This window comes from Sinohyriopsis cumingii, chromosome 1, assembly GCF_028554795.1.
Source record: "Sinohyriopsis cumingii isolate HCF-2022 chromosome 1, ASM2855479v2, whole genome shotgun sequence".
NCBI lineage: Eukaryota > Metazoa > Mollusca > Bivalvia > Unionida > Unionidae > Sinohyriopsis > Sinohyriopsis cumingii.
In genome coordinates, this window is record NC_142961.1 from 13,638,261 (window position 1) to 13,652,290 (window position 14,030).

The 14,030-nt window shown below is 32.3% G+C and overlaps 2 protein-coding genes across 7 annotated transcripts in view; one reads left to right on the forward strand and one right to left on the reverse strand.

Annotated features, from left to right (window-relative positions):
- Window positions 1-3,962, forward strand: part of LOC149806435 (trafficking protein particle complex subunit 13-like) — a 173,431-nt gene extending 169,469 nt beyond the window's left edge. For all 3 annotated transcript variants that reach the window (XM_089953287.1, XM_089953278.1, XM_089953295.1), the window contains exon 11: window positions 2,609-3,962. In XM_089953287.1, the coding sequence (XP_089809413.1) occupies window positions 2,609-2,707 (99 nt within the window). In that variant the 3' untranslated portion in view covers window positions 2,708-3,962. The remainder of the gene's footprint in view (window positions 1-2,608) is intronic.
- A 3,786-nt stretch (window positions 3,963-7,748) lies between these two features.
- Window positions 7,749-14,030, reverse strand: part of LOC149806437 (uncharacterized) — a 210,961-nt gene continuing 204,679 nt past the window's right edge. For 3 of the 4 annotated variants that reach the window (XM_089953321.1, XM_089953308.1, XM_089953329.1), the window contains one exon: window positions 7,749-13,550. In XM_089953321.1, coding sequence (XP_089809447.1) covers window positions 13,406-13,550 — 145 coding nt within the window. In that variant the 3' untranslated portion in view covers window positions 7,749-13,405. The remainder of the gene's footprint in view (window positions 13,551-14,030) is intronic. The other variant, XR_016420227.1, reaches the window with a different exon arrangement.

Sequence of the window (14,030 nt, forward strand, 5' to 3'; positions counted from 1 at the left end):
TATGTATATTTATTAATGAGGTCTGTATAGAATGTCTTTTAATATATTTTTAATGAGGTCTTTGTAGAATGTCTTTACTTTAGTATATTTTTAATGAGGTCTCTATAGAATGTTTTTAATTAATTTATTTTTAATGAGGTCTGTATATAATGTTTTTAATTTATTAATTTTTAATGAGGTCTGTTTAGAATGTCTTTAATAAATTTTTAATGAGGTTGGTGTACAGTATCTTTAATTAATATATTCTAATGAGGTCTATATATAATGTTTTTAATTCATTTATTTGTAATAAGGTCTATACAGAATGTTTTAATTAATATATTTTTATTGAGGTCTGTGAAAAATGTCTTTAATATATTTATACTGAGGTCTATGTGGAATGTCTTTAATTACTATTTTTTAATGAGGTCTTTGTAGAATGTCTTTAATTACATATTTACACTGAGGTCTATGTGGAATGTCTTTAATTAATATATTTTAATGAGGTCTTTGTAGAATGTCTTTAATTACATATTTACACTGAGGTCTATGTGGAATATCTGTAATTAATATATTTTGCTCTTTTGCACTTGACCACCAGTCTCACGCATACGTTGTGTAAATGTTGTGAATATACAACTGTGAGAGGAATTGCAGGATGTGCATTAGAGGGGTTGTGAATACAGATGCATTGAACAGTGATTTGTCCATACATAAAGGAAAAATCTCATTTAATAATTGGCAAAACTCTAATGAAGTGATTCAACTTGTTAATCACTTTAACTTCTTATCTCCAAAAATTTGCTAAATATTAAGATTTTGCTTGCTATTCTTTTTGAAACAATATCATACGTAATAGAATATGCATGGAATTACAGTCGAATACTGTAGTATCGTTTATTTTCTTTGGTCAGTAATTTGATAGTTTTATCAAAATAAGAAAACTAAGAAGGCATTTTTATGGGTAATTAAATTAGTGGGTTTTGCCTGTAAAATTTTGCATATTAATAGTTATTTAATTTCTTGGATTATCACCTACTTGATAATCAAAATAAAGAATGCATAAGAACAAAACTAAGCCAACAACAAACAGCAGTTACTTCAATGGATAAAACAATACTACCACCTGTATAAGCGCAAATAAAAAACTCCTGTCAAGATCAATCACTTACACTCAGCATCAGTGGGAGCCAACACAGGTAACAACACCAAACTAATCATTTATCAAAATAAATGTTTTTTTCCTTAAAATAAATCATAAAGCTGCATCATCAGTACTTTCTGATGACCATGATGTTAACACAGTAGCTTAAAAATGGTAAAATTAGGCTCAGATCCCCTTTCAGTTTTGATAATGTCATCATTCATTGTGAATCGAACACCTGACTAGCTGCCCCTTGGTCAGTAGATTTAGCAGGCAGGCAGAATTTGGCATGTTCAGAGCCTATCACAGTGTGAACATGGTAACTAAATTGAAAAACAATGCAATCACTTCTTTGAGTCTGCCTCATGTATGAACCAACTTCAAACACTAGACTTTACTTGAAACATTGTCAGTAAAGGCAATTGATGCTGACTGGATAATTGTGGCTAACATGAAATAAAGGCAGTTGATGCTGGCTGGATAATTGTGGCTTACATGAAGTAAGGCAATTGATGCTGACTGGATAATTGTGCGCCACATGAAATTCTGAAAAATCAGACCTTATTATAAGTATATATTAACATGCATTCAACAATATCAGGATTTTTGTACCTGACAAACATTTGTGTGTGAAAGCAAACTTGATTGACATAATGTTGATTCAGTACTTTTGTCCAAAACATAGTGAAGTGTGATCTTTGATACTATGCAGTAATTAACATTTTATAGTAATTGTGCTCCAGCAATAGCTTTTGTATGTTTTACATTCAGTTGTTCATTGGGACTAAGTATGCATTAATAAAATAAGAAGAACTTTCAAAATTATTTAAATGTTTCAACAACACTTTCATTTGAATGTAGAATCAGTCTGAATAAGTATTAAATCTAATTGTGATATATTACATGTAGTATCATTTATTATTCTTTCTTTCTTTCTTAAGTTCGACTAATGTTTGAATAGCTAATGCTTTTTCTTGTTTCTTTCTATGGGTTTCTTTAGTCCCAGTATCTCCAATTAAGGCAGTGAGTGGAAATTACAGCTACCAGATACTGTGTAGATTTGTGTGCATTGAACCAATACAAATGCATTATGATTCTTTTAAAGGCATAAAATAAAAAAAACATGTAAAAAAAAAGACATTGATTTATCAAGTTTATTGATCTCTAGGAATGAAAATGGGGGAGGGCTTCTTAATCATATGGGGTTAATTTTCTCATTAGGTTTTCACATTCATAGTTCAGGACAACAAGCAAATCCACAGAAACGTGCACTCTTTAACATTAGTGATACATGATACTACAGTATATACGTGTATGCCATTTCATTTTTACATGGATTTTGGAGGCCATTTGGAGTATCCAGTATATTTAAAATAGCATCATGGTTTGTATGGGCACGTGTAATGTTTTTTGCTTCCTTGTAAGCAAGACGTACTAAAAGAAGAGTTTTTATTATTCTAATTTTTTTTTTTAAATTTTCTTCAGACAATATCTGGACTGAGGCTGACTGACAACTTCCTTAAGCGGACTTATGAGCATGATGAACTTGCCCAAGTGTTTGTCTGCAATGATGACAGTTCTTGATACTGGAGACGTTGGAAAAGTGTTGACTTTGACTTATAACATCATGTTGTGTGTCTGTTTGTCTTAGTAATAGGAGGTACAAGCATTCACTTCAAAAAAAAAGGTATTAATGACATTTAATATTTGGAACTTTATCAGTAATAAAGTTGAACAACCATGAAACTTGCATACAACCATGGATCACTAATATAACTATGGACCATTTATATGTCATGTGCTGTACATATATAGGCAATAGCCTGTCTTAGTTTTCATCAAATTTTCATTCATATATATATATACACACACACACACTCCCTGAGATAAATAAGGTACATTCCTGGGACCTCTGTGTTTCTGTTTTTACTTATGTTGGGTTTTACTAGGCTACATATAGATTTGACATCATGGTAACTTTATATAAAAAAACAATAAAAATCTATAAGATTATGAAAAAATGTAACAGAAAATGATTGAGACATGTACATAATGTAACAGAAAATGATTTAGACATGTACATAATGTAACAGAAAACGATTTAGACATGTACATAATGTAACAGAAAATGATTTAGACATGTACATGAGAGAAGGAGCGTTACTATATACTATGAGTGCACTCAATTTGAAGATCAAAAGACTGTGCATGTGTACGGTTCATATCTGCAAATTTACACATGTCGCAGTTTAAATTAATGGTATGAAGAAATTCATTTATTCAAGGTATTATGTATGCAGTTTAATGCTAGCGGTCATCATGCTTACAAAAGAGCACCTGCCATACTGATATCTGTTTTGTAGAATGTCCTTTGTGTCATATCTGTTTTGTAGAATGTCCTTTGTGTCATATATGTTTTGTAGAAAGTCCTTTGTGTCATATCTGTTTTGTAGAATGTCCTTTGTGTCATATCTGTTTTGTAGAAAGTCCTTTGTGTCATATCTGTTTTGTAGAATGTCCTTTGTGTCATATCTGTTTTGTAAAATGTCCTTTGTGTCATATCTGTTTTGTAGAATGTACTTTGTGTCTTGTGATATATTTTCAAAGTTAAATTTGCCTCAGTATTTAAAGCTAAAGCAAGTTCATCACCATTAAGTTATTGCTGCATAATTTAACCACATTTTGTACTATACATCTTACTTGTGGCCCGACAGAAACCAGCTTGAAGATCCTGTTTAATGTATGGTGTCAGTGCAATATTTATGTACATTTCTTACATGTATATTTCATGTCCCAAATGTTGTTAATGCTTCTCTACAATAAAATAAATTAAAATCCAGTGATTTTGTCTTATTGTTATCACACATTTTTTGTTAATGCTTCTCAAAACTAGTATGATTTATTTATTCATTGATGATATGTTTAGTGACATATCAGAACAGTAAAGACTGTTTCTATGACGATGGAAGTACAGCCACTCTTGCTCAGAGATGGATGCTTTGGGAGGGTTTTGAATCCAGAATCTTCTGAATGCAAATAGGGCTTGATCAATTGATACATAAAACAGTGAGAGTGTGTGTGTGTGTGTGTGTGTGTGTGTGTGTGTGTATAGTCTGATCTTGATTCACAGATAGTATTGTACTGGATTGACTGTTGCCTGACAACAATAAAATATCTAGCAATCAAGATCAAATTATTGTGATAATAGTTTTTTTTTTACATTTATCAATTCTCAGATGATTTCATAAAATCACTATACTTAACTGAAAAAATAAAAAATTGCTTAACAATTCAACCTTTCTAATATGAAACCTAGTCTTAAATAATGAACCAAATTAAGTATTGATCAGCTCATATGTACATCAATATTGTACTTTATGAGTGAAATGCTTGAAACAAGAGTCACTCATTTTCATTACATTAGTAACACAAATTCTGAGATGTACAGGGGTGGGGGGAGCAGCAGACCAATATATATGATTTACAGCTATTTTGCATTGTCAGATTTTGCATCACAGAAGATTTCTTCAGCTGAATGACTGGAAGTTTCTATGTGAGACCAGGCTGGTAGCGGTTGAACTCTTTCTGACTTGACATGATGAGAGGCTCCTTGGGGTACTTGGCATGTAAAATATGTCACAGAATTTATGTATTCATGACAAGAAAAATGAAAATCGATCATGGGGCTTTCATAGCTCTACATATTAGTCAATCTTTGTTTACTTCCTGTCATGAGAGATAGATTCATTCCTAATACCTCCTGTCATGACTGCTCCAGTGGCCTAAGTGATTAGAGCATTTGCCTTGGATACGGGAGGTCATGGGTTTGAACCCTGGCTGAGTTGTACCAAAGATTTACAAAAATGGTACTAGCAGCTGCCTCACTTGGTGCTAGTCATTAAGAGAGTAGTGTTGGGTCTGTTTGGCCTGGTGTCGGGATAATATGATGGGTGGGAGATGAAACTACATGTCTGCAGCATGATGCCCCAGTGCTAGACATCACTGTAAACTGCCACACTGCAGACATCATAGCAATATTACTGGAAAATTGTTAAAGTTATCTTCAGAATCCAAATCGCACACACACACACACACCATTATGGAAACTTTTCAATTTCATTTTTGGACATTTTAAACTTCTTGGATTTTTTTAATACAGAAACCTTGTAAAGTTACCTTGTAAGCAAGATACCTGGTATCTCAGAAACAGCTCTTGAACTTGACCAAAATACATGTTTAGATGTCATCAGTTTGATTCTTATTATGACTATTGTTGTCCTTAATAATTCACCAACATGTGCAAAGTTTTAAAACTAAAACTCTTATCGAATGTATGAATGTTTTTATACAAGAAACTTAAATATTTTTTATGCTGTATCATACTTAGTCATCTATATCCCAATAAATGGGGGGAGGTATTCCTGACAGCCAAATCTGACCTAACATGCTATTGGAACTGGAAGTGACCTGCATTTAGGACATGCCAGAAAAGGTCATACAGTATTTAAGACAATCCTGAAAAGGTCATGCAGTACATGAATAAAGGCAAATAATTTCCAATTTCTCTACCCATTATACATTTTCATTGTATTTACAAACACTTGTGTATATGCATATAATAATAAAATCTACATTTGGCTGTGTATGCCTTTCAACATTTTTGTTTATTCTGGTTTTAATTATCCCTTTCTCTTTTGATACAACCCCATCTACAAGACAAGCAATGCACTTAAAAGTGTGCTTACCTGATCTACTGACCAGGGTACAAGGTCATGTGCCTGTTACTGAGGTACTAATTGGCTACTAAAGAAGTGGACATGACCTATGCAGATGTAAGGTACAAATTGCTATATAGAAGTTAGACAACCATGGCTGGACTAGTAAATGTCACTGGATGGATAATGCTATCCCCAACTTTGGATGAGCTTATAAAAATGTTACCCATTGTTGGCACAGGGAATTGCCTCATCCTGACAAGTGGGTAAACATTTCAATGAAACTAAGAACTTGCAAATGTAGAAATTATAGTGCAAGATAAGGGAAATTATAGTACAATATAAGAGAAATTATAGTACAATATAAGAGAAATTATAGTACAATATAAGGGAAATCTTAGAAATTAAACCAATGTTCCACATTAAGTATACAAGAAGAAACTTGAATGATGATATTATTGTGAGTTTATGAAAATAATGTTTTTATAATGCATTCGTGCAATCTTTGCTTTTTGAGAATGTATTTTCTAACATTTATAAATCACAGCTGAAAATTAAGTTCATAATATACTTATTTATTTTCAAACTTATTGACAATTACTCTTTGAGAATACACTAAAATTATTAAAATTGTTGGAATTCATAAATGTAAAAAAATTAACAGTGGGACCCCATATGTCCTAAGAAGCTTTTACTTGCTGCTTTTACTCTCCTTTGTAATTGGTGAAGCATACTTTCAAATGAATAAATGTAATTTATATTTTAATTTGTTTTACCTCTATGAAAGGAGACAACTTAATTTTCAGTAGTTTTCCTTCTTGCTCCAGCTTTTCCATTTTCATCAGATATCACCATATTGTTGCTGAATTCTTGGTCTAATTTTGATTTCATTGTCAAGAAGAATTTTTGATGATTTGAGGACTTTAAATATTCCTTGAAGAAAATTTAGAATAAGCAGTACTTGATAAGTTCTGATTGGTAGCTTCCCCACTGGAAACAAATCATTTGATTTACATATTGGCACCTTCGTTTTGTAAGAAATAAAAAGATAAGACAAGAATTATTCACTTTCAGTTTTGATCTCGGGTTATGATTGCATGTGTAGAGCTTGCTGATTTCATGTGGAATTCCATGTACTGGTCTATTATGATCAAAACACATCAACAGTTATGATGGTATCAAGCCAAACCTGAGTCAAGGGAGGTAATGCATTAATTTTGGACAACCTAAGTTGTCAATGTTAGCAGTTGTATAGGTAGTAAATTGTATCAGAAAAGCAGATTTTCAATTACCTGTACACTAAAAAGCAAGAAAAGTTAACTCCCCTTTTCAAAAAATCACATGTCCAAGGAAAGTTAGAAATAAATAAAGAACAGAATGAATAATAATATTGGAAGAAATAATATAGCACACTGTAGAAAATGGGGTTCTAATTGTTGACACATAGCAATACTTAGGCAGGTACTGAGGAACAGGGGAAAAAAATGACAATGTTACCTAGACAGTAAAATTCAAGAATTGTTTAGTATTTAGTGATTAGGACAATTATGTTCCCATAAGTTAATATGAGGGAAAAAAAATTGGCATAAGAAATACTCAGTAAGTAGAAATTTCTTCTTGGAGCAAGCCTGCACTCAGATCTTATTTCAAGTTGCTCAAATTGAGTGTTTTGTCCTAAATTTCCCAAACCAGCTGATATTCAATGGTTGTTTTTTGGTATGAAAAATAAATTCATAAGCATAATTTATGCAGAATAATACAATGAGAAAGATGGTCATGAAAGTTACAAGTAATTATTTTTCCCGTAAAAATGGGGGCAGAAAATGGCCCATATGAAATATAGTCCTTTGTCCATATTTGACCTATTAAGCCCACATCTGGTGATTTAAGTAAAAGAAAAGAAAACAATATTTGTTAGAAATGTTCTCTTTATTATCATATATAACACTATTCACAATATGTTTATTACTACATGAAATTGACATTGTTTTGAGCATAATTTAATATCTATGTCCATATAAAAATGGTACAGTCGTGTAAATGTATTCAAAATGATGTCATATTACAAAACTACTGTAAAGCTGCACTAAATATCATGCATCTGCCGATCATTAATGACTGGAGATGGCAATATAACATCTGAAAATAAAACATCCACAATATTTGCCAAAGACCAATTTTGCAACAATTCAACAGCATTAAGTTTCCATCATTTAAATACATTTTTGTAAATGTAAAAAAATAATGCTTGAGATTATTATTTTTTAAATAACACTGTTGTATTTATATGTTCTTCTAAAATTATCAGGAGTTTCCTGAATAACATCATAGTATTTTAAAATTTTCTTTGGAATGTTACTGTAGTATTTTAATCCTATCAAGACCTGTCGGACCAGACCTTGAATGGAAATGTTGAATGGTTTTGGCTTGATATAAAAAAATAAAAAAAATAGTCAAAGTTGTTTCAGTCTCCAAAATTATCTTAAAATTTGGCATTGTTTTAAAGAATTCTGTATTATATTATAACAGGACAAAAAATGTTCCAGGGTTGAGCACATCAATGTTATATTCGTATATTAACCTGGAACATAAGATAAGAATTCTTTATTTCGTGGTCCATACAGCTGAAGTAAAATATAAAGTATTTTAAACATGAAAGATCATAGATGTCTTATGTACAAATGTACAGACACATCAACAACTACAAGAGGTGTCTGTCATTGTTAAGGAAAAAATTATGTAAGACATTTAGAGATTAATTTGTTCCATCTATATATAATCAGAAAATTTAACAAATGTCATAGTTCTACAAAGATTACAAGATACAGCTCTTACTGTTAGATATTCTTGTCAACATTGAGAAAACATACTTTTTCATTACTTCTACAGAACTGAATAGATTATTGTTTACAAACATAGTGGCACTGTTCCATCTTGGAAGGCTTAATAGCAAATGAAGACCATTATTATAACCCAAAACTAGTTTTCATTTCATATATTCAGTAAACTCTGTTCACAGAAGAACATAGTACATTGTACAGCAATAAGATTGTTTTAGTCTAATTTTGATATTCAAAGAACAATTTCTAAATTTACATATAAGCATGTTCATTTTGGTTCACAAAAATATGCAGTTTCTCATCACATCTTCATCATCTAACTGATTGGATTTTAAAATATGACCCAAATAGGTATAATTGTTGACATATGTAAGAGAATGGCCATTGAGAAGTACGAAGGGAGGAGATGGTAATTTGAAATCGGTTGAATGAAAGACCATGCATGCCAATTTTTGTGTTTTATATATGATATTGTTCTCAATGTCTGATGTTCACATACCTTAATTTCCCTAAACTGGTGATAGAAGTACTTATCAATGACATAACAACAGTAAAACTAAAACTGTTAAGAAAATAATGCATTTGGTGTTAAATATATCCCCATATAACATTGTCCCAGTCCAAGGGCACATTGAGCTCTAGTTTGGTTATTCAGAGGCCCATGATAAGGTTTACCATTATCAAGCCACACAACATAAGCACTTCATGCTTAGCCATGCAGTTTTTTTGGTGCATTCATTCTAGCCAATATAACCCAGTTAAGAGATTTGGATTTTCTAACCAAGTGTTCACCAGAGTCAGGCAAAGTTGTTACTATATCTGAGTAAAACCCATTAATCGGGGGTTTTTTGGTACAGGATGATGACAGCCATGATTATTACAGACTGCTAGACAATGAAATATGTCTATCTTGCTTAATAAGAATACAGACGTTTCAGTGTAATTGCATCTTTTGTCAGCAGTGAGGTCTGATTGTTTGATGTTATATTTCAAATTTAAGAGTTCATGGGGGCTGGAATCAAATTCAGGAAGTAAATCAGCCCTGATAGTCATTAAAGTAGGATGATGGTCAGCCCCTACTTAGGTATGAATTACTCTCATGTCACTTGTAGTGGAATTTGCAGATTTTGTAGAGACACAATGATAAAAGCCAGTGACAGTATTGTGTAGAGAAACAATGATGCAACCCAGTGACAGTATTGTGTAGAGAAACAATGATACAACCCAGTGACAGTATTGTGTAGAGAAACAATGATACAACCCAGTGACAGTATTGTGTAGAAACTCGATTATACAACCCAGATACAGTATTGTGTAAAGAAACAATGATACAACCCAGTGACAGTACTGTGTAAAGAAACAATGATACAACCCAGTGACAGTATTGTGTAGAGAAACAATGATACAACCCAGTGACTGTATTGTGTAGAGAAACAATGATACAACCCAGTGACAGCATTGTGTAGAGACTCAATGATACAACCCAGTGACAGTATTGTGCAAGTCACTGAGAAAAGTAAAAATTGTTTTGTGGTCTATTGTATGTTTTAAGTTTAATATAACCATCACAAAATTGGAAAAATTCATCTCCATTGGGAGTGGATTTGAGTGTATTAGCATTCCAGTCTCCTAATGCCTAAGCATTTGATGCATTAGCATTTCCTACAATAGAATCAATTTTTACCGAAAGAATCAACAAAATCTCCCAAAGTTTAAACAAGGTAAATAGACATTTACAAGAATCCAAAGAGAATCGCCCATCTTAATAGTAATACCTATTAATTTTTGGGATCAATGAGGTATCATACTTCTATAATACTTGCAAGCAATCTATGATAAAAATATAATTTATTAAGTCTACTGTATTAACTGTGAAACTTTTAGTGAACCAAGCCATGCAACGGATGTGTCCTACAGATGAATTTGCAAACTTCACCCCATCACTATGCCGCCACAGATCAGGACTATTTATCCTGCATGTTTTCTATGAAATGGAAGCAAAATATTCAGCACTTTAGAAGTACATTAAATGCTCTATCATACTAAAACAACTAACCAGCACCATATTCATCTCTGGAGTCATCATGTCAATATATCCGACAAATAAATTACCCAAATACATTATCATGTATTGTATTTTACATTTCAGTACAATAATGCCCTTTTTGTAATTATGAAAACATTGAATCACAAATATTTTACCACAAGAAACATTACTGGCTTTGTATTCTTAATTTCAAATAAATGTAGTTGAAAAAAGAAAGATTTGTTCATTAATTAAAAATTGGTGGGGCATCTAAGCACATTTGTTGAAATTGTAGTAAGATACCATTTCACATGGTGTCAGTCCTTAAATAAATGTATCTATTACATTATTGGGGAAGTGGAGTTTTTGGATATGCATTTTTTTGCTGACTTTGTCAGAATATCAGTAGCTAAATAATAGGGTTCCTGAAATTCATATGGCTGCTGTCTGACATTTTTTCCTGAAAATTAATGTGGCAGCAAGATAATTGCCAAAATTAATGTAAAAAACATTTATCATTTGCAACAGTAAAAACAAAACCAATATACTTCATTACTGGATATACATGTAGCAGAAAATGCATCATTTTCATTTGCAGTTTATTTGTTGCTTTAGTTTTATTATCATCCTTCTGTGCTAAACAAATTTTCTATCAAACAATTTATTTATTAAAAAACATGTATCTTGTTTACTTAGGACCTGGGTCACATGTATCTTGTTTAGTTATGACCTGGGACACATGTATTTTGTTTAGTTAGGACCTGGGACACATGTATCTTGTTTAGTTAGGACCTGGGTCACATGTATCTTGTTTAGTTAGGACCTGGGTCACATGTATCTTGTTTAGTTAGGACCTGGAACACATGTATCTTGTTTAGTTAGGACCTGGGACACATGTATCTTGTTTAGTTAGGACCTGGGACACGTGTTTTGTTTAGTCAGGACCTGGGACACATGTATTTTGTTTAGTTAGGACCTGTGTCACATGTATTTTGTTTAGTTAGGACCTGGTTCACATGTATTTTGTTTAGTTAGGACCTGGGTTGCAGAGGTCTTGTTTAATTAGGACCTGGGACACATATATTTTGTTTAGTTAGGACCTGGGACACATGTATCTTGTTTAGTTAGGACCTGGAACACATGTTATCTTGTTTAGTTAGGACTTGGGACACATGTATCTTGTTTAGTTAGGATCTGGGACACATGTATTTTGTTTAATTAGGACCTGGGACATGTATCTCGTTTAGTTAGGACCTGGAACACATGTATCTTGTTAAGTTAGGACCTGGGACACATGTATTTTGTTTGGTTAGGACCTGTGTCACATGTATTTTGTTTAGTTAGGACCTGGGACACATGTATTTTGTTTAGTTAGGACCTGGGACACATGTATTTTGTTTAGTTAGGACCTGGGTTGCATGTGTCTTGTTTAGTGAGGACCTGGGACCAATGTATCTTGTTTAGTTAGGACCCGGGACACATGTATTTTGTTTAGTTAGGACCTGGGACACATATATCTTGTTTAGTTAGGACCTGGAACACATGTATCTTGTTTAGTTAGGACCTGGGACACATGTATTTTGTTAAGTTAGGACCTGGGTTGCATGTGTCTTGTTTAGTTAGGACCTGGGACACATGTATTTTGCTTAGTTAGAACACATGTATCTTGTTTAATTAGGACCTGGGACACTATTTTGCTTAATTAGAAGACATGTGTCTTGTTTAGTTAGGACCTGGGACACATGTATTTTGCTTAGTTAGAACACATGTATCTTGTTTAATTAGGACCTGGGACACTATTTTGCTTAGTTAGAAGACATGTGTCTTGTTTAGTTTGGACTTGGGACACGTGTATTTTGCTTAGTTAGAACACATGTATCTTGTTCTAAAGGCCTGATAAGGTGACACACTGCCACATGATGTACCGCATATACTCATAAGTCCAGTCCAACTGCAAACTGTACAGACTCAGATATGCCATCACATGATGCACTGGCAAATCTGGGTCTATGTAGTCTGTTAGAATTAATCAGTAGAACAACCATATACCCTGGTCTACATGCACATTATGCTATGACAGATCAGGGTCTTTGTTGTTTGCAGTTTGAATTGACTTGTAATCTATGAGCATAGAAGGTAAGTTGTTGCTGACAGTAATTTGTAGTTAAATAATGTATGGTTGCTGACAGTTAAGTTCCAGTCCAAAACATCTCCAGTTGCTCACAGTAAGTTGCAGTCACAAAAATGTTCAGTAAATCAAGTAAATTCACAAACCCAGTTAAACACAATGCCATTCATTTGCTTTTTTATAATCTGGAAAGCAGAATAAAAATTATATTCATTCTATATAAATACAGTATAATAAACAAAATATCAAAATATGACGCATTTCAACGTAAATATCTACTCAGTGCTTCAAAAATATTTTTTTGTTCTTTTATTTTAATATCATACTGCTTTCAGTATTAAAACTTTTCTACATGGCAATTCTAGTAAACAAAAAAACTACATTGTAAATAACTTCACAAAGAAATATATTACATGAAGATGAAGGAACACAACACTAAATACAGAAGGGTTATGGAATTACAAAATTATAATGATTTTCAGATTAACATCTACAGAGCTATAGAAAAATTCATCTTACTCATTCATGCATATTTAAAATTGTAACACATACAAAATTTCTCCCCACAAAGAATTACATTTTTTGTTTATAATGGATGTCTGAAGTTTCATATGAAGGATTAGTGAAAACTGCAGCATCACTAAAATGTTCTCGATCATAACTGTTGTTTTTTTCTACTTCTTCCTCTTGTTTTACCAGATCACCTTTCTTGCTGTGTCTGTAAGAAAACAGTGAATATGTTGTTACAATAACTGAATTTAAGTATAATCAGAAATCTTGTATAATCTTTATTTTTCTTATTCTTTACTAGATATTGTACATTATCAGTTGTTATTAATGAAGATCTAATCTACATAAGAAATAGACCTAATCTGAAGATAATCTACTTTGATTTACAAAACGCATAAACAGTTTAATTTTCTTTCCCAGAATAAAGAAATCCAATACTAATTTCAACTGTTTCTCATTGATATAATTTAGAGCTAGTTTTTATTGTGAAAGGTTGTATGCAGAAGGACAGAATTGCATTGCCACTAACGTTTACATGTACATGACCAAAATAAACAAATACAAGAGTGAAGAATCAATGTATTGAAGCTGAAGGGTGGGTAAACTATAAATATGTTTGTGGATTGCAAATGCCAGAAAAAAATGAACAACAGAACTTAACTAGATGTGTGAACAGATGGACTTTCCA